At 40.1% G+C, this 22449-nt stretch overlaps 1 protein-coding gene across 5 annotated transcripts in view; it reads left to right on the plus strand.

Moving 5' to 3' along the window:
* Positions 1 to 6069, plus strand: part of ttc33 (tetratricopeptide repeat domain 33) — a 28420-nt gene extending 22351 nt beyond the window's left edge. For all 5 annotated transcript variants that reach the window (XM_076988276.1, XM_076988273.1, XM_076988272.1 and 2 more), the window contains exons 4-5: positions 2479 to 2610; positions 4526 to 6069. In XM_076988276.1, coding sequence (XP_076844391.1) covers positions 2479 to 2610; positions 4526 to 4891 — 498 coding nt within the window. In that variant the 3' untranslated portion in view covers positions 4892 to 6069. The remainder of the gene's footprint in view (positions 1 to 2478; positions 2611 to 4525) is intronic.
* Positions 6070 to 22449: the final 16380 nt, after the last annotated feature.

Here is a 22449-nt window from a genome sequence, read left to right on the forward strand (position 1 = left end):
CTGTATCTCCCACTCACATGTTCGTCTCTGCCCATCAACAAATGCGGGAATCCGATCATGTGACTGGCGAAGCAGCGGAGCCGAGCTGAAACTTTAGCACTAATTGTTAGCTTGTTGAAGATGGCGAAGACAAAAATATCGGATTTTTCACACAGTCCTTTATAACTGTACATAGTTTTAAGTGAATCAAAAGTCACTTATATGCATACTAGGAAAGTATACTAGGAAACTTCAGGCAAGTTAATAATTTCAATAGTTTTTAAGTGGTCCATGTAAGACCACCAAATAAGTTGTATTACATTAAGTGCATCCTAAATAACAAGCTAAAACTAAAAGATGGGTATTTATACCTTGCACCAATGTGTGGTGATCAGTTTTTGTTAAATATTTCAATAGCTTTTAAACAGTCCATCATAAGTCCACAAAACAAGGTTGTTGATTAGGATGCACTTAATGTACTATAACTTGTTTTATGCTCTTATGATGGACATTTTAAAAGCTATTAAAATATTTGACAAAATGTGCACTTAATATGTATACAACATTTTATCTTATGAAGGATAATTTAAAAACTATTTAAATTGTTGCAGAAAAACAAAAAAAAGTGTGCAGTGCTCTGGGGCCTTTATGACCACCACTTTCGTCCATGTTAAGGTAATTTTTAGACGGTGATAGTAGTACATTAAAAATAACTGTCTAATTCCGAATATGCGAACATGAAGCCAACTTTACCACAGTTACATTACAAGGAAAAGAAAGACATCAGGCATGTTGGATGGCAGAGATCCTAAATAACAGCTGATCTGATGTGAGTGTTGCAATGCTTGTTATTTTGTATATTATTTATTGGTATATATAGTATATAAATTTATTGGTGCCTGATTTTTTCCTTTTAGGATCTACTCGCTTCTTGAGAATTTTTTTTGTCTGGAGCCCAGCCTTCAAACCAATGTTGTTGCCATGGTAACCACCAAATGTTTACCCTTTTAATTTGTTATAACATTTGCACTGTATTAAACTGAGTCGTGACTTAATGACAATGAGAAAATGTGGGTCCCAGGCTGAGACCAGTTGAGAACCCCTGAACTAAAGACTAGGGGTGTATTCAACTAAGGATTTTCATAGTCGAATCTGATTCGTCAGCTTTTCCCTTTAGTCGACTAATAGTCGAATCAGGTTTATTTATTTATTTATTTTATTTAGAGCACCTTAAACGGGATCCCGTTCTCATTCAGGACTTTTTTCCTCTTCAAAGTAAAAACCTAAAACACTCAGATAAATGAATAAACACGGTAGGTTGGCTTTATTCAGCTTTTATTCATTTACTTATTAATTTTTTTATGAAACGTTGCCTGCCTGAAAATATTTTTAAAAATGCCACACAACAGCAAAAAAATATAAGGAAAGGTTCAAGTAACGTGGTTTTAAAAGCAAACAACAAAAAATGTTTATAGGCCTACTTGCCGAGATGCACCATGACAAGACGCGCCGACACGACCGAAACGACAAACGGCTGAACTGTTTTTTTCGCCTTACGCGTTTTAAATGGTATGCCATGTTGGTTGTTGTCGCGCGAAATGAAAGACGTTGATGACATAACTTGCACTTTACTTTGTTTGATTTCAAAATACTTTTGAAGTTTTTTAGTAGCCATTATAATCTCGGCAGATGCTGCGCGTATTCTGTAGCGTGTTCAGGTCCACTCGTTTGGATTGTGCAACTGCAGGGTGTGATTTATTAATGTGTAGTAAGGAAAATGCCTATTGTTAATGCGCAAACATCATTTAAAATATTTATTAACAGAAATTAGGATGATTTTATTTGACAAAAGGCTATATATAATGAAAACAAAGACATTTCATGTAACAACTAATGCTTAGCAGCGTCCTTGGGCACCCCCATGCAGTTAGAATGGTACATTCGGATATGACGTTCATAGTCCACTAGGGGGTATAGTCGACTATAGTCGAATCAGTGACTATTGCAGGTCACCCCTACTAAAGACCTTATATCGGTATTTGTATCGGTACTGGAAGTTATATATCTGTATCGGATTGGAACTGGAAAAACACTGGATCGGCCCATCACTAGTTTAGACTGCTCTCGCCCTCGTATCATGACCGCAGGTTCCATTCCTGAGGATTCCAGTTTCCCTGGTTCCCAGTTTCTTAAGATGCAGAAATTTTTGTTTGCTTTTAAATGAAGGTTTTGTCTTTCTATTTCAGCCTGGCTGACTTGCATCCTGGTTTATTCTATTTAATAATATGTTCTTCATTGCCCAAAAGTGGAGTAACCCTTGTGTGCAGTTCTAAAGCAATTTGTTGTATGACAAAAAAATGTTGAAGTCCTAAATACTGCTGGCCACTGAAGGAACAAAGAAGGAAGGACTAGCTGGGACCGTGTGTAAAAACCATTCAAACTCCTTAGTGTACTGTATTGTTATTCTAGTTTTTGAGGTCTGACCTGTCATCTTTGTAGGTTTTGACTGTTCTTCACGAGGTGTTCCTTGCAGTGCAGGCAGCAGAGACTGCAGTAAGACTCCGCTCAAACTGGTGGGAGGCATGGCAGACTTTGGGCCGTGCCCAGCTAAACCTTGGTGAAGTTGAGCTTGTAAGTACTTCTATCCTGCTATATTGCAAAATATTATTATAAAATTAATAAATTATTTTATTTCAAATGTATGATTGATCATATTAATTTCTATTATGTTGGGGAAATATTTCTAACATCAAAAAAGTTTTCTAAGTTATCTTTGATATGCATCTCATATGCAGATGTAATAGTGAAGCAATAGAGAACATGTTTCTGCATATGGAAACATTTAGCATATATTCATACAGAACATTTGTACATGTTCTAATCTTAAACTCAAATAAGTACATTTGTATAGCGATACATGGGTGTATGTGTGTTCATGTGCATACATGCATGAGTCAACAATATCTCACACCAGCAATGCTCACATTTTAAGGCATGCTGATTGCAAGAGCAAGTGCAAGTGTTGCACATACACAAACAGCACACCTATAGAGATTCTTCGGAGGGTGATGGAATACTTTTCTATTATGAAATAAGCGCGTCATGTTGAGTTGTGTGTTGGCCCACAGTTCCTCTTTTTCCCCCCTTTCTTTGAATGTACAGCTGCAGTTAGTATGTCACTGCATATCCAAGCTTGTGAAGCAGAACCATTTTTATGGAAATTGTTTATATTCTGACTTTGACAAAAAACAAACTTGACATGAAGTTATTCCAAGCCAAATGTTGCTTTAATTACACAATTCCTATATGATGACAGTGGTCAGGACCCAGTCCAGCTTTACATACAGTCCTTCAAGATTCATAAAAGACAAACATCATGACTGTTCCCTGTCCTAGTACTCATTTAGTGGAAATACCTTTTGCTGGCTTTCCAAACAACCAGAGTCACTTGCCATCATCAAATATTGACTGAATATTAATCTTATTGAAAAGCACTTTAACTTAAAATTCATGCCATTATCAGAAAATGTATTGTTATTGCATGCTGAACACATGCTTTCCCAGTTACTCACCTCGACATACATTTTTCAAATGAGCAAATACTCTGATGACCAAGTTCAGTTAGTTTACTCTGGTGCACTCAGGGTTTGTCTTGTAAAAGGGAGGGTTAGAGTTTACTCTGAAAAGCTCAAGCACATTTACACACAGATGTAGCAGACACTTTCTAAGGTACAGGGAGAAGTAGTCAATAGAGGATGGATTAAGACCTTGTACACAAACACTAGATTAAGTAGCACTCAAGTGTAGCCTGAATGTTCTGGAACCATGGATGTCATATTCATCAAATTGTGAAGCATAATGAGAAATAGAGCAGCATGCGAAGGCTTTCAAGTCTTTTTTTAATTCCAGGGTTATAATAGGTTTTAGAGAAACCAGAAAAATCATTAGAACTGATATTTTCGGCCAGGGAGCAGGGCTTCGTTCTTTCTTGTATCTGCTGTGCTTAATTTCCAAAAGTAGACCAGTGATTCCCAAATCCCAATTCTAGTCTACACTTTTGTGCCTTCTGCTTGTCTAATGCATCTGGGGCTTGATTAGCAAATTATTAGCTGTCTCAGTAAGAAAACCAAAGAGAGAGAGAGAAGTAAAGAATGAAGCGTGCAGAATTGAGAATGGGGAGCCACTGCCACATTTTTTCACTGCGTTAATGTTGAGTGCAACAGGCACATACTGACACAACATTGGTGGTAATTGGTCACTCCAACTTAAGAGGGAGTAGTGTCAGGAACAAAATATGTTTTGACTTATGTATATGGGTTGAAAAGTATTTAAAGAAGGCTAGGAAAGTGAATTAAAAGCTATGAAATCATGAAAAATGAAAAAAAAAAACTTCCTGCTTAGATGCGTGTGTGTGTGTGTGTGTGTGTGTGTGTGTGTGTGTGTGTGTGTGTGTGTGTGTGTGTGTGTGTGTGTGTGTGTGTGTGTGTGTGTGTGTGTGTGTGTGTGTGTACGTACGCATGTGCATGCTGGGTTTCATCCATTCTAGGCTGTGCGGTCCTTCCAGGTGGCAGTTCACTTAAACCCAGTGGAGCGCCCCCTGTGGGAGGAGGACCTGAACTGGGCACTGCACCTTCATCACCAGAAGCGCATTGCACAGCGGAAGGCAGCGCAGGAAGATGAGGCTCGACGGCTCATTGACGAAGCCCCTGAACTGCAGCGAGATTATGAAAACTTTGAGAGTGACGATGTCATCGATGCCTGTAAAGCTGTGGCAGAGCGCCAAAAAAGATATGAGAACTTGAAGAGAATGGCTGTTGTTGTGAATACACAGGGTGTTTCCACAAAAATGGCAGCTGGAGAAGAGAGTGGTCATTCTTCAAAGAGCATTTTAGTTAAAGCAAGAGTCTTGTAAAAACATATTTGCAGTATTTATATTTTAAATGATGCATGGAATTTGTAATGTTTACCTCAAAGAAGGTAATATTATGTTTATTGCTATTTATGGAAAATCTGTTATGCGGTTTGTGGTACATTATCACCATACAGATATAGACATTTTCCTTGATTTTACATTTCTTTACAGGATTGCCAAATCAAATTTTCTTTTTATTAATATACCCACATGTTCATACAAAGGTAATTTCAAGTAGAGACAAGACTCCTGTTGAAAGCTCTGTTACTGACATACCAAAAGACTTTATTTAACCTTGTTTTTCCTCTCTCTTCTGTTTCTCATGAGTCAGATTAGGTCAGGGATGTCATTATTCTACTCTCACTCCCCATAGGTTCCCTTTAACTCGAGATCTTGTATAGGAGGTTGCACTGTTAGCGGTATGGCTTACCTTGCCAGGGCTGAATGAGAATAGGAGCATGCACACATTGACACAGATTGATTGTATACAGCCAAGCAGCAACTTAAGAGCTCTATAATTGCTTTTAGTGTAGAGGTAGCTTGTAGGATGTGCACTGTAAGTTAGCTGACTAATCTTGTGAGGATAAAATTGTCACAAATGGATAGTTATAATTACAATAATTTCAGAGCAAAGACTCGAGTAGTGTTGGGGGTGATGAGTGGGACTGAATGATCTAGTCTTTTAATCTATTGCTACTCGAGTGTTCAAATGCAGTTTTGAAATGAAAGCTGGAATGGACCATGTATATAAAATCTTGGGACATAGCATGCAGTGTTTGAACATTTATCTTTATTTTAATTAAGTTATTTTTTTCCTTTTTTTTCAGGAAAACCCCTTTAATGTTCCACATAACTAACACATAAAAGTCAACCCCACATTCTATGGTTTCCCCACGCACTCAATAGGCTCAAAAGTTGGCTACATTTTCTTGAAGTTTGCTGCTGGGAGGATACAATACATAGCTATAGAACAGTTTGAAGGTCTGGCAGTAACAAGATAATGCATTTGTAAAACACCAAAAATACATGTTTAAACAGTTTATTAAATATGTTTAATGAAAAAGGTTCTCAGACCTAATACTCCGGTCGTTTGCTCTGTTGATGCATGGATACACTTTGAAACATTTTGAGTAGAGATTGTGAATGTGACCAGTGTGAAATATAATGCAAAATATTCACATTGATGAGAATTCTTTCACCCTTATATTTGGTGGAATATATCCTGAATATACCTTGCTGTCTGGTAGTCCATTCTAGCTATTTTTAGAAATGTTTACATTGTTCTTCAGCATCCTTAATGTCTGAACAATACTAGTTTTACAGAGGTTTGGAACCCTGTGAGAAGTTTCATAATTTTAAGATGGCACCTGCAGGACCTGCTTGAAGAGACCAGCAACTCACTCTCTCCTGCTAATTTGTATTGTCCATTACTCAGAATGAGGAGCATCTGCCTTTTATTAGCCATCACTTAAAGTTTATATTTTGATGCACTGAAACTACGTTTCAGTAATGAATACTTTAGATTTAGTGATCTCAAATGTATTTGTGTCAAACAATAATCATTGTGTATTTAAATAAAGATAATCCTAAAATAGTTTGAAGTCATTTTAAAGAGGACAAACCAAGCGTTGGAGCAGCACATCACAATTCATCAAACAGTGAAGTGTTCAGGCATGAAAATCTGTCACCTTTCGGCGAAATTCACCGTTTTGAAGTTGAAAAGGGTGACCTATGTGAATCGTGTAGATCCGATTAGTTTTTTGTTGTTGGGTCGGGAGATTATATGTATATATTTTAATTATTACATTGACTTAATAAGCAAACGGAGCACTTCCGAAATCAGCAATTTCAATGACACAGTGGCCAGCAGTTTCCGCCCAGAACCTTCATAGAGGTCAAATAGCGTTCAATCATACGAACGTTCTTCATTCATGTTATTCATTTACTGCTAAGCAGGACCTAGTGCTATCTACGCCGGGGACAAGGCAGAAGAGCGTACATTTACCACTACATTTACCAGATCATACATTTCCCACTACATTTACCAGATTGTACATTTACCACTACATTTACCAGATCGTACATTTCCCAGTGGATTTAATTGGGTTATTAATGGTTTCAATCGTTTTCATATTTTGCGGTAAAACAAAGTTTTACTGCCGTTCGCTACAGCGTTGAACACTGTCAGATCTGTTTAGTCATCTATGTACAGTATTAAACCTGAACAGATCGAGACGATAACAGACGACACGCACACGCTGGCTTCACTCTAGAACTGTGTTCCTTTATTAATTGCCCCCGCCCCAGGTCAACAATGGTTCCTACCTATATATTAACCTAATACTACAAGATCTAGCCACAAGCTCTTGTGATAAATAGGTAGATAGATAGGCCCATTAAGTTCGCGTCAACCCCGTGTAGTTAACGGTGACATAAAATAAGAAACAAGATTGTTTTTTCTAGTGTCTGTAGTTGTAACTGGTGAATCCAGGGACGTGTGAGGATAACATTCGCGCCAGGGCTGAAAAGGTTGAAAATGAAGTTGTAAACTCTTGTTGTTTGAGTCTGTGCTTTAGCCCATGTTAGAAAATAAAAACACGTGAACCCTGGTATTTTTACACTCATTTTCGCCGCTGATGTATTTATTGGTTCATTTAGACGTAATGGTTTTGACTGAGCCATCTGGAATGGCGAAAGCAGCTTCTCGCGTTTACGGATCTGGCTCCATACATTGAATCCATTGACAAGACAGTCAAAAAAAACATGACATCATGTAAAAAAAAAAATAATGCGTGGCCACGACTTATTAATGCGTGGGAACGAGATACTAATATCGCCTTTCACACGCGGCAACAAAGTTTATTTTTTCACAGCAAAGCAAGCAGATCCCAGGGATGTTCGCGAACTGACTGCCCAAGGAAGGTAAACCTGGCTTTATATAAAGTAATACTTAATTATCTTGTTCGCACGCGTTAATTATCTCGTTTGCACGCGTTAGTAAGTTGTTCGCACGCGTTAGTAAGTCGTGGTCACGCGTTATTATATTTTTACATGATGTCACCATGCCCCCCCCACATGTCAACGCCCCGTCGCCATATCCCCATTACGTCACATGCCCCGCCCCCTCGGTCTTTTCACCTTTTTAACCCCTGACCCATTTTCATGCCTGAGTATTCATTTCAGGTGGCAATGCTTACATCATCGCAAGACTACCAAACATAATTCATACTGTAAGGGGGTTTAACAGATGTTCTCTTCTAATCTAATAGAATTGCAGAATGTCTTATTGTGGGCATATCTGCTCACACACAAGAATATCACATTACTGGCCAATAGGTGTCAGTATAATGTTTTATGTGAGGAAGATTCACTGGAAAAATGACCTTTTATCCCACAGGTTATGGTTGCCGTGACGCAGCAGATACAGATCTGTTTCTGATTTTGTTGGATGTTAAAGGTGTATTTTGTCTTTTATTGTTGCAACCTGCAAGGTATGCATGATTTTAATGGAACTCAGCATTTGTAATAACACTTGAGTATGACTTAGTGCGATTAGTGCGAGCAAAATTATTTAATGAATGTTTGACAGCTTTACACAGAGCCAAATAATTTATGCTCATTACAAATTTTTTTTTGCAGACATATTTACATACAATACATTTGTATAGTTCAAACTATGCCTTCAGACACAAAGTAAGAAATGACTATAACAATTTAGACCTTCTCACAGAGAAGAGGGAACAATCCAATAAACACTTTATTGTCTAAATTTTTTTTAGCTTATTTTGTACAATTTTTAGTTGCTAAATCCAAAAATCACATTGGTTTTGCTGCATCGGGTCAGCTTTTTGAGCTATAGCCACACCATTGTTTTGCTAGTGATCAAAATGGCGTCAACCAGAAGATCTTGCAAAAATAAACCCGACTTATTCTGCTACATCTGTGGCGAATACACCATTGTGACTAATAGAAATCCAGTCACAGGTTTCATAAAGCGTGCTTACCATGCCTATTTTGGTATTAAACTTGGTGATCAGGATAAAGCTTGGGCACCACACATGGTATGCAAAGCATGTACCGAGTATCTGCATCAGTGGACCAAGGGCAAGAAGAGTTGTCTGAAGTTTGGAATTCCCATGGTTTGGAGGGAGCCGACAAACCACGGCACTGACTGCTACGTCTGTGCAATTGATGTGACTGGGATCAACAGAAAGAACCGGAGCAGCCTCAAGTATCCTGATCTTCAATCAGCACGTCGTCCTGTAGCTCATTGTGATGAAATTCCAGTACCTGTCTTTGGAGAACTTCCTGATATTAGTGACGAAGATTCCTCCAGTGTTGTACAAGATGAAGATGAAGAAATGGATTTTGATGGCGATGCTCCACATCCTTTTTCCCAAAATGAGTGAAATGATCTAGTTTGCGATCTCGGCTTGTCAGCTGAACTGTTGGCATCCAGATTGAAGGAAAAGAATCTCCTCTCTGACAGCGCTCACATCACCTTCTACATCAAGAGTATCTCCATTTTTTTCTTTGAAGACAAGGACTTGGTGTACTGTACAGACATTGCGCAGCTCCTACATAAGCTTGGAGTGCCATAGTATGAACCCAAAGACTGGAGATTGTTCATCAATAGCAGCAAGCAATAGCTGAAATGTGTTCTGCTGCACAACGGCAATGTGTTTGCCTCTGTACCCCTCACTAAAGGAGACGTATGAAGCTGTGAAGTATGTGCTGGAGAAAATTCAGTATGATCAGCATGAGTGGTTCATTTGTGTTGACCTGAAGATGGTTAACTTTTTGTTGGGACAGCAGTCTGGGTTCACCAAGTACCCATGCTTTCTGTGCATGTGGGATAGTAGGGACACTGCTCAGCATTACACGAAGAGGAACTGGTCTGTGAGGGAGGAATTGGTGCCTTGCAGAGCAAGGAATGTCATCAACAACCCTCTGGTGGATAGAGACAGGATACTCTTCCCACCACTGCACATCAAGCTTGGCTTGATCCAACAGTTTACCAAAGCTCTAAACAAGAATGGTGACTGTTTCACTTACTTGTGCCAGGCTTTCCCAGGATTGACCATAGAGAAGTTGAAAGCTGGAATCTTTGATGGTCCTCATATCCGTCAGCTCATCAGAGATACAGACTTTGAGAACTCAATGAACAAAATTGAACTGGAAGCATGGAAGGCTTTTGTTTTGGTCATGAAGAACTTTCTTGCCAACACCAAGGCCAGCAACTACTCAGAACTTGTCACCAACACCTTTACCAATGCCCACTATAACATTCAATTCTTTAATAAATTGAATCTGAAAACAATTTCTCTTTTAGAAATTTGGATCAGAAATATTGCTAAAAATCAGCCGATAATGTCACAAAATGTAATCCATTTAGACAGAAAATTGAATTTTTAACAATCTAATTATCACAAAAACTTGACCTGATTGAAAAAGTCAGCAGTGCAAAATTGTCCTAAATCAGTTTTCAAAACATAGACAATTTACAAAAAATATTTTTTGTAACCCTGTGAATGGGATGTAATTCACATTTTCATATAAGTAAATAAGAAACACTGATCAAACTCCTAAGTGATGTAACAGAAAAGTGTTTGCCCTATAATGGGAAAAGCCACAGCCAGCAGGAGCCAGGAGCCTAAGAGAGCAAACTGGGAGAGAGGCTTGGCAGCATACGTGCATCAGAAAAGGGTGGACAGCACTATGCTCTAAGTGTGTTACATACTTGCTGACACTGCATGAGTTGCAGCTTGAAAAGATGCGGTAAATTGGTTCATGTCTTACTCTCCCAGTTTGACAGGTTGTTGTATGGCAAACAATACTGATGGGTGTGAATTTGGTAAAATGCACTATTCGTCTAAACAAAATAGACAAAAGAAAACAAGGTACACCCAACAAATGTTCCAAATCAGTTTTGTATTGAGCTTTATGGAAAATAGTAAAATCTATACCTTATAGTTTTGTGTGGTGAAGTTCTGATTCCACACTTTCAATGAAAGACAGATAAATTTTATATATATATATATATATATATATATATATATATATATATATATATATATATATATATATATATATATATATATATTAGGGGTGAGATGCGATAAAAAAGTTTTATCGAATTAGAAGCTTTTTAATTAATTAATCGAAATTAATCGCATTTTAATCGCATTTCAGTATATAACATGAGAAATAGTAATTTAAGTTTGAATGAGGAATGAATCAATGAACATAATCATAAACTTCAACATCTTGTTTTATTTTTCCACCAGTCTACTACACAGACCAATAGATGAGTGCAGAAAACAGTTCAGAACACTGGAAATTCTGACCAAAAATGTTGTTTAATTTTGGCAGTTTTGCTCAGGATATTGGAAGAATAAGAAGAATTGAAGTAAATCTGAAGATGTTTTTAATACCATTTTAGATGGTAGACTTTCTTTAATTTCCCAGGCCTCTGCCACAGGCATCTCCATAGTGCCTAGAAGTGGTCTTCAGCATGCTCAAAGCAAATGACTGGATCTTCCATTCATCATCTATAATATGAGCTGTCACACCAAGATAATTCTTGTTGCTAACAGAGGTCCAGTGATCCCCAGTCAGAGCCACATTTGTGGCGCTCTTCACAATAACCTGTTTTACTTCCCTTTCCTCATCATACAGCTGCTGGATTTTCTTCGACATTGTCTTTCTGTACGGCAGTTTGTTTTATTTATTTATTTAATTAAATGGCTCACCTCCACCCCCCATCTTCGGAGGGCAACTTTGTTTTTATGTACAGTTCAAATGACAATTATAACAATTATAACAATATGCAAAGTGATAATTATTGGGGTTAGGTGGACCAAGAAAAGAGGGGGAGAGAAAGAATAAAAAGGGAAAAGACAGAAGGGCAGGGAAAAAAAATTATATATATATAAATAAATAAAAAAACACAACCAACTCGAACGACCACAGCAAAGTAAAGCAGAAAGTGTACCCAAGACATTTAGCACAAATGACGTGATGTATGTGTGAGTGTGTGTTTATGTGTAATCTAGTAGTGCAACATAGGATAAGTGTACGGAATGTACTTACCAGCAAGAGTAGAAAACTGCGACAACACTCCCCCAGAGGCCAGAGGTCGGCAGAGAAAGACCCAGGAATCCCACCCGCCCACGGCCCCTCCAGGAGCAGTGGAGTCCCAGGGCCGCACTTCCCAGTGACCCCCGCATGCCCGCGAGAGTGAGACCCCGGACAGCGCCCCCACAGCCAAGGAGCCCAGGTCCAGGGGAACCAGAGGAAACAGAGCCCCCTGCGCACATGGGCCCACCCCCAAATGTTCCCACACCCCAATATATACACACATACCCTTATATTCCCCCCAACATGTACTCATTCATCTACCTGTACAAAAAGAGATATGACAAAGACACACATACATCCAAACCAACCCACCCTCAGCGGCGGGGGCAAATGGCTGGACCAGCAAGGATCGGTAGTAGATCCAGGACGCCACCAGCCCAGCCCCGCGCTAGCGACCCACCCCCGCCCCGGCAGGGAGCAGGAAACAGGTGAAGGAAGGCCTTCCCACCCCTCCACCCCCAGTGCTGTGTTGTGTGTAGGTGTTGGTGTATATGCATGTGTGGTAGTGTGTGATACTATGGTGTAGTTAAAATTGAGGGGACAGGTGCTAGGACAGACGTGGGCAAAGCCCAGGGCCACTGTTCAGTGTTTGTCCACACCGTCCCCTCAAAGGCCCTCAATGTCTAAGGTGCAGTAAAAACTGAGGGACAGACAGTGGTGAGGAGACGGGTGAACCATGGCAGCAGGCCCACCTCGTCAACCTCTGGTTACATGCCTGCCCCCTAGGATCCTAAATGTAAAAGGACTGTGTGCGTGTGTATGTGTGGGGGGTGGGTGGGTGGTAATGCGTAGGTCCAGAGGAAATGGTCCTCTGGCTCATTGAGCACTCGAGGCAGGGAGTGGTCGACCTGGGGAGACTGGGCGGGCAGCCCTCCCCGTCACCGCATCCAAGCCTAGATCCCCACCACCCCCACCACAGAGAACAGCCGGTCTGGACATCCATATACACCTAAGCACATATTCTCTTCGCATACGTATACACCCACACACATTCATCCCTTTTATATATCTCCATACAACATGTGCACCCCCACACGTTTGTCCCATATACACAACACACCTATGTAAGCACCCACAGCCATATCAATCGCACAGTGATCAAACGACAGCAGACATCCACAGGACAAGCTGATCTGAGTCCGGAACCCAGCGACCCCCGTCTGGGTGACGTTGGGATGCAGCATTTAAACCACGTGGATAGGTTTACACATACCTTCTGCCAGAATTCCTGGAAAGGCCTACAGTCCCATATAGCATGCATATAGTGATCAATTACATTGCCTGTACAGTGGGTGCATATGTTTGACTGTGCTAGGCCCATTTGGAACATCCTTTGTCCTGTATAGTGTGTTCTATGAAGGACTTTGTATTGTATAAGTTGTAAGTTGAGGCTCTTACTTATTTTGAAGATATTTGTACATATGTCTGTCCAAAAATGTTGATCTGGATTAATAGATAGATCTCGTTCCCATTTGGCTATCGGAAGGGAGATTGAATCATCAAATTTTAACAATAATTTATACAGTTTTGATAATAATTTAGGAGTATCTAGATTTAAAAATTCAGTTACCCATGCTGATATTTCTAAATTCAGTTGATTGCGGTTAAATCTCTGTTGAATGTTGGATTTTAATTGTTGATATTCAAGAAATCTACTGTTGTTTATACTATACTCTGATATAAGTTCCTGAAATGTGACAAAGTTTCCATTTTTAATAATATGTTCTAAAATTTTTTATTCCCTTATGCCATGATGTGAAATATAATACTTTCTTGTTCTGACAGATGTCTGGATTGTTCCAAATGGGTGTTAGTTTGCATGGGATGAGTGGAGACCGAGATAATTTAAGGAATTCCCACCAGGTTGTCAGTGAAGTATTTATACTGAGGCTTTTAAAACAGTCCTGACGCTTAATATTAGGGCTAATGTAAGGGAGGTCTGAGAGTTTTAATTTCCCGCAGAATGCTTGTTCTAGGTCCAACCATGGGCTGTCTATTAAGTCATATTTGTTCCATTTTAAAATGTACTGTAATCTATTGGCTAAGAAATATTGAAAAAAATTTGGTAGACCTAAGTAGGCTTGTCACGATACTAAGAATTACAACTTCGATACGATACTTAAAAAAATATTGAAATTCGATACCATTTTCGATACCAAAGTCAGATACGGTACTAATTTCCGTTTTAAAGCCTTTTAATTTTTTTAATAAACAAATGAATGTTGCTTTGTGTTTGAAAATGCTTGAAATTGTAACTTCATTTCACAACAAATGTACTGTCCTTCCAACTTTGCACTGTGCAGAGGAGGAACTAGCAGCAAGGTTCAACACTTCTCTTCCATTAATACTCTGAAGACCACAGGTTGTCCACAGGTTTAATAATGTAGAAAGTATGAAACTGAATAAAAAACACAACAAAATACAATTACAACATATACTATTGTAATCATACACGGTCCCTACAGTATAACATAGCATACATTGACGCTGTATTAGTGCACTATAAACATGTGGCTTCAATAATATACAACAGCTACAGAATAAACTTATCTGATATTACAAAATATTATAGAACTAAAGATAAGTAAATAATAAACAATATACATACAGACGATACCACGAAAGACGTAGGATGATGGCAGATGCATGTGGATTGCTGTCAGTCATCAAACACATGTAAAACATCCTGAATTTCCTACTTCCTGTGATGTCACTGACTATTTACAAAATCACCAATAGGAGGTGCTAAAGATACACCTACAACACTAACATCACAAGCTAACAGCACACTCCCCGCCTGGCATTAATAGATGCCACTACTAACATTGAATAACACAAAAAAAAATTTCAGTTCTGGTTTGGCGGTAATAGAAGAATGAGCTCTGACACTGGTCTCAGAAATACTTTCATCCCATCCTGCCTGGACACCTTGACCTCTGCCTTTCGAACCTTGTTGTCTTGACTGGGGAAAACTTGAGTGATTATTCCCAGGGGCCATTCATTTCTCTTGATCTGCTGATCTCTAAGAAGCACAATACTCCCAATCTCCAGGCTTGGCTTGTTGTTCTGCCACTTCCTTCTTGGCTGCAGTGTTGAAAGATACTGTCGTCTCCATTTGCGCCAGAAAGTTTGGGCCAGATGCTGGACCTGACGCCACTGCTGTTTACAGATGTCTTTAATATTAGAGTCTCCAGGTGGAACTGATGGAATACCCACCTTTTGAGTTAGGAGGGTAGCTGGGGTGAGTATAACTGGATCACTTGGATCAGTAGACACTGGTAAGAGAGGTCTTGCATTGATAATCGCTACCACTTCTGCCATCAATGTAATAAGCACCTCATGTGTCAGGCTCGATGCTCCAAGTTGCAGAAACATTGAATCCAGGATCTTTCTGGCTATTCCAATCAGCCTTTCCCATGAGCCACCCATGTGAGATGCATGTGGGGGGTTAAAGACCCATGAGCACCCTTGGCCTGCTAAATACTTCTCAACAGATTTGGAGTCAATGTTGGATGGGATCTTTAGTTCTCCTGACGCACTCACAAAATTTGTGCCTCTGTCAGACCGTATCTGTTTCACAGGACCTCGAATGGCTAGAAATCTTCTGAGAGCATTGATGAAGCAGGAGGTGTCCAGAGACTCTATGACCTCAATGTGGATTGCTCTGACAGTCATGCACGTGAATATTACAGCCCATCTTTTGCTATGGGCAAGACCACCTCTTGTTCGTCGTGCAACAACATTCCATGGGCCAAATACATCCAGTCCAATGTAAGTAAATGGAGGTTCCATGGAGAGACGATCTGCTGGTAGGTCAGCCATCTTTTGTTGTTCAGGGAGACCACGGAGCTTTCGACATGTAACACGGTGGCTTGGTGGTTAGCACGTTTGCCTCTCAGCACTGGGGTCTTGGGTTCAAGTCCCTATCTGAGTGGAGTTTCCATGTTCTCCCTGTGTTTGCGTGGGTTTCCTCCGGGATCTCCGGTTTCCTCCCACAGTCCAAAAACATGGAGGTTAGGTAAATTGGCAGTCAACAAAAAATTCTCCCTGAGTGTGTGTCTGTGTCTCTATGTTCAATAAAAAGTAGTGTCTGTGTCTGTGTACGTGCGTGTGTGTGCTTGTATGCCCAGTGGTGGATGGTGCTCTGCCACTAGGGTCTGTCCTCTCTCCCCTTCCTGCACCCCATTCAGTCCCCCAGGGGGCTGTGGCTTCCGGTAGAGAGTACGCTGTGCGCAATTGGCTGCCGCTTCTCGCCGGTGTGTGTGTGATTGATTGTCTGTGACTTGTACCTGTGTTAAATTGTAAAGCGCCTTGGGAATCTGGAAAAGGCGCTATATAAATCGAACATTCATTCATGTGACACAATTATAAATGACATTGCTAACTAATCTCTTCATACCAATGATCCAGATGCCTGCTGCACGAATGGCACCTTCAGTGAAGTGACGGCCCTGGTGCAGGGTTTGTTCATGGTAATGTCTGACCAGCAGTGTTGCAATATGATGCTTACCAGGAATTATCTTAGGGTTTTTTTTCTTCCAGAGGAATCTCTGCATGTCTCATCCGACCACCTACCCTAAGAACATTGTGTGCATCAGTAAAAGGATCCAGGGCCTTAAGAGGGCTTCCTTGTGGGATCACCTTAGAGTTTTTAAGACAGGCTAACTCTTCAGCGTAAGCCTCTTCCTGCACAGTCTGTATAATGATGTGCTCTGATAAACTGAGCTGGTCGGGTGCGCCCGCTTTCTGACATAAGTGCCACCCTTTGCACTGCCTGCTTTCTGTGACTGTATGGGTGTGAAAGCTGGTAACAACGTGAAGGTTGAATTCAGGATCTTTCTGGCTATTCCAATCAGCCTTTCCCATGAGCCACCCATGTGAGATGCATGTGGGGGGTTAAAGACCCATGAGCACCCTTGGCCTGCTAAATACTTCTCAACAGATTTGGAGTCAATGTTGGATGGGATCTTTAGTTCTCCTGACGCACTCACAAACTGGGAAATAACCCAATTAAATCCACTGGGAAAAAGAGTTGCAATGGCACATTTCAAAGCTTGCCAGGTCGAGAACTTAGAGAAACGATGGGACCCAAGCAGTTTAAGAGAAGTCTGTGTCTGCAGAGTAGAGATTTGTGGACGGATCTCAACATCCATGTTTGGATTAACCAGCTCAAAGTAGTCTGGTTCTGAAGATTCTTGCACAGGCTGAGTAAGGAAACTAGGTCCCCTGAGCCAAGTGGTGTCTGAGAGGAAGGCAGCTGGTACAGATCTTGTTGCACAGTCTGCCGGATTTTCTTCTGTTGATACATACTTCCACTGATTAGGATGAGATGATCTTCTAATGCGCACAACACGGTTGCTAACATACACATAAAAACGCCTTGTCTCATTATTTATGTATCCAAGCACCACCTTGCTATCAGTATAGAAGGCAATAGTATCTATCTGCATGTCAATCTCTGATGATATGAAGTCTGCCAACTCTATAGCCAGTACAGCTGCACAAAGCTCAAATCTGGGCACTGTATGTTCAGGTCTAGGTGCAAGTTTTGCCTTCCCCATGACAAAGCCAGTTTGGATGTTTCCTGCCTCATCCACCACCTTGAGGTAAGCAACTGCTGCAATAGCTTTCATTGATGCATCTGAAAAGACACATAGTTCTCTTGTCCTTGCTGCTGAGAGAGAAACTTTGGTATAGGGTCTTGGAATCTTCAAGCTACTTAGATCTTTCAGTGAATCCTTCCAAACCTTCCATTGTTCCTCCATCATATCAGGAAGGCGAGAATCCCAGTCTAAGCTTTGTTGTGTCAACTCTCTCAGAATGTGCTTTGCTTGGATAGTCACGGGTGCCACGAATCCTAGGGGGTCATACACGCTGTTTACCACAGATAAGACACCTCGGCGGGTAAAGGATTTCTCTCCTTCATTGATTTTGAAAATAAATGTGTCAGACTCCAAGTTCCAGTTTAGTCCCAAGCTGCGCTGTTCGGGAAGAACGTCTGAGCTCAGATCCAGATCCATCAAGTCATTTGCACGGTCTTCAGGGGGAAAGATTTCCATAACTTCTTTGTTGTTAGAGGCAATTTTATGGAGCCTCAGGTTAGAGTTTGCTAGAACACCCTGTGTTTTCTTCAGCAGACAGATCGCGCTTATTACAGTGGGAAAGGACTTAAGCGCGTCGTCCACATAGAAGTCACGGCTGACAAATTGCTTCACCTCAGGGTCATGGTGTGGTTCCCCCTCTATCGCAGCTTGCCTGAGGCAGTAAATAGCAACTGCTGGACTGGGGCTGTTCCCAAAGACATGTACCATCATGCGGTACTCAATGATGTCCTGTGTAGGGTTGTTGTCCCTAAACCAAAAGAACCGCAGGAAGTTGCGATCCTCTTCTCTCACAAGGAAGGAGTGAAACATCTGTTTAATATCTGCAGTTATGGCAACAGCTTCTTTGCGAAACCTCATGAGAACCCCAAGGAGTAGATTGTTGAGGTTTGGTCCCTTTAAGAGAACATCATTTAGAGACACCCCCTGACACTGCGCACTTGAATCAAACACAACACGGATGTTGCCAGGCTTCTTTGGGTGATAAACCCCAAAAATGGGAAGGTACCAACGTTCCTGGTGTGGCTGAAGAGGAGGAGCAACTTCAGCATGCCCATTTTCAAATATTTTTTCCATGAAAGTGAAAAAGTGTTGGCTCATCTCTGGTTTCCTCTCCAGGTTGTGTTTGAGAGAGTGGAAGCGCTTAATAGCCTGCTGTCTGTTATCAGGTAGGTGTTGCCTTGGTTGTCTGAATGGTAGAGGAGCTACCCAGCTATTACTGGCATCTCTTTTCACTTCTCGTTTCATTATTGCCATGAAGGCAGATCTTCAAAGGATGGAGCCTGTTTATTATCTTCCTTGGTAACTTGGAACACTGTGCGACCTAGTTCAGAATCCTCCACCTCATAAGTATCTCTTGATCTGTTAAGACCGTATCTCTCTTTAACATGCATAAAACTTGGACAGGGCTCAAAAATGGTTGGACGAGCCTGTTCGAGAACATTGGTGAAATATGTGTATACACTGAGTGGCTTATGAACATGCCCGAGACAGACTTTGCCCACGATCACCCATCCCAAGCCAAGTTTCTGAGCATAGGGAGCTTCGGGTGGGCCATTGATGTATTTGTGAACCTTATGAAGTCTGATGATGTCACGTCCAAGTAGGAGCATAATGCAAACCTCGGGATCAAGTTCTGGAATGAGGTGAGCAACCGGTTTGAGATGTTCATGATGAAGAGCAGCGCTTGGCGTTGGCATCTCTTCACTGTTATCTGGTATCTCGTTGCACTCCAGTAGATTTGGTACAGTAGCTGGACTGTTTTGCCATCCATTGACTATACAGAAGCCCGAAGCTATTCTTCCCCTATTCTCAGATATTCCAGAGCAAGTCTTCAGTGAGTAAGAAGCAGCTGGGCCTTGGACACCAAACTTATCAAAGAAACTCGAGCGCGCCAGAGATCTGTTACTTTGCTCATCCATGATGACATAAGCCTTTATGGCTTTGTCTCTTTCTCCTTTGGGATAAACTCTGGCCAGGCATATCTTGGAGCAGTTTTTGACAGTGCTGTCTTTTCCACAGATTGAAGTGCACTGACTAGTAACTTCTGTTTCAATGGGTTCTGGCTCCCCGCCGTACTCCAAAGGTGGGTTTGTGTCTTTAACCCATGGTGCCTGACCTGGGTGTAGAGCAGATGAGTGTCTGTCACTGCTGCACTCAGCGCACTTAATGATACTTTGGCATTCTCTTGCAATGTGTGCAGAGGAGTTGCAACATTTAAAACAGATGCCATTCTCTCTGAGAAAAGTTTTCCTTTCTTCTAAAGGTTTCTCGCGAAATGCACGGCATTTCTGTAATGTGTGGGGTTTGTTATGTATAGGACAACTCCTATCTAAATCCTCCGCATTGCTTTTGTATTTATGGTCTGGGCGAGCAGCCGCTGATACCTCTGTCTTGTGGACGGAGATTTCCCCTGGTTTGTGTTTCCAAAGAGGTTTTTGTACTTTAATATCATCTTGACAAACAAAGTTGAAGCTGGGATCATTCCTCGTTTGAGCTTGATTGTGGATGAAGGAGACAAAGACTGAAAATGGGGGAAATGGTGCATGATGTAATTGTTTATAAGTAGATCCATGAAAGAGCCACTTTTCTTGTATACCGTATGGTAATTTTTGTACTATTGCATGTACACCTCTGGGTGTATCCAGATAAGAAAGACCAGGCAGATCTCCCTCAGCCTTAGCTGCATCCAATTCCATCAGTAAATCGCTGAGGTCCTGGAGTTTAGTGTGCTCTTTGTTACCAATTTTTGGACAAACAAATATCTGTCTGACTGAACAGTTCTTTTGTGTTAACAAATACGAGCATCTTGTAATTCCAGGATGAAACATGAGAGAACGTGAAGACGTTACGATTGGGCGTTTTGAAAATAAACAACCATTAAATAATGTGATAAAAAAGCGAATAATTTCGAGTATATGTATAAATATTTAACTTATCCCAACAAACATGCGACGTCAGAAAGACGTTAAAATCAAGTCTGTATCACGTCGGTCAGTCCAGACCCATTTTTGCATGTCTGGTGGACGTTCAAAACTGGTTCAAAATCTGACTGTGTGACTAGGACCTTAACCTTTCAACTTAACATGAACATCTATGACGAGTTTTCTATCTGAACGTCTGACTAGGACCTTTATTGGATGTCAGGACATGCAAAAACTGCAACTGAACGGCAGTAATAGACGTTTAAAAAAGACGTCGCTAAAACTTTGATTCTGGCTTTTCAGTGGACGTCTTTTGAACGTCTGACAAAGTGTCTTTGCTCGTACTGGGAAATATTGAAATGGACCTTGAAAGTGACATACAAGTGTTTGAATTCCACAAGGTGTATGAACCCTGCAAACATGACTTTGTTCATCGCGCTGAAGCGCGGCGCACGCGAGGTCGTGCACCTCTCGAATTTTGTAACTTCGCGCGCGCCGCGCCTCAGCGCAATGAACAAAGTCATGTTTGCAGGGTTCAATTCAAGCGCTTGTACCAATATTTCCCAGCATGTTAAACTTAATTAAGTTAAATATTTATACATATACTCGAAATGATTCGAAATATTGCGCTTTTAATCACATTATTTAATGGTTGTTTATTTTCAAACATTTTATATTGTTGCTAATGGAAAAGCTTATCCTTTTGTTAATTAATATGGCCACCCCCCTTTGTTTTGAGTTGTAACAGGCTGAGTACAGGTGTGGGAATTGAGGAGAGGTCAGTGTGTATGTAGGTGTTTTGGACATATGTGTATCCTGTAGAAAGACAATATCTCACTGTAAAAAAAAAGTCGTAAAAAAACGGTAACATGTCCAGCAGCAAAAGTTGCCAGTTACCGTAAAATTACAGTAAAATACCACACATAATTCAACAATGAATTACTGTAAAATTACAGATTTTCCCTGTATTTATTCTTTGTAATGTCAAAGCCAAATTTGAGTAAAATTACAAATTTTCGTTGTAAGAAAACACAGCTAAAATGTTAAAATAACAGCATAATTAGGTTACTTCATGGTATTATTTAAACGATCTACAAATGAACTTGTCAAAGTACAGAGGTAATCTGTGAATATATGTTCATATCCTATAAACTTACAGTGGATAACTGTTAAATGTTGGTTGATCAATGCACAAACTCTTACAATGTACTGTTTATCAATGAGATTTCAACATTAAAATAATTGGATTCTGCTTTTTAAATACACAAAAATAATGTAAAATTATATATTTTTAACCCTATATAAAAGTAGTTTCAAAAGTTATGTTTAATTTAACATCCAATGGTCCAATAAATATGCTACTCTTTCCTATTAATTTACGGTGCTTGGGATGTATTAACATCTTAAGTTTCTGTTAAAACTACCAATATTACAATACATTTCTGTAAACATAAATATTTTTGTGGTTATTTTGGTCATTAAATTCCAGCTTACATTAACATTTTACAGTTACCTTTTATTTCAGCAGATAAAAGAATGGTGTACTTACATAAATTAACAAACAACATTTAAAACAATGTAAAAACAGTAACCAAATTAATAAAAGCAATAATAAAAGCTCAGCCATAATACATACTTTCAATCTCTTTATTTTGACAGTTGAACTTCAACAATCATGACAACTGAACTGACTCTAAAAAAAATATAAAAAACACAAAAAGATGGTTACTATGGATTTTTACAATGTTCTCAAAGTTGAAATTATTTATATTAAATGGGATTCTAAAATATAAACAATAATGTGAACTAACAGCACTAGTTATCATATATCATTCTCAGTTTATTGTGTAGTATGGACTGTAGCAGCACGTGCCAATTAAAAGATTCAGATTAG

This window comes from Brachyhypopomus gauderio, unplaced genomic scaffold (assembly GCF_052324685.1).
Source record: "Brachyhypopomus gauderio isolate BG-103 unplaced genomic scaffold, BGAUD_0.2 sc61, whole genome shotgun sequence".
NCBI classification, from domain to species: domain Eukaryota; kingdom Metazoa; phylum Chordata; class Actinopteri; order Gymnotiformes; family Hypopomidae; genus Brachyhypopomus; species Brachyhypopomus gauderio.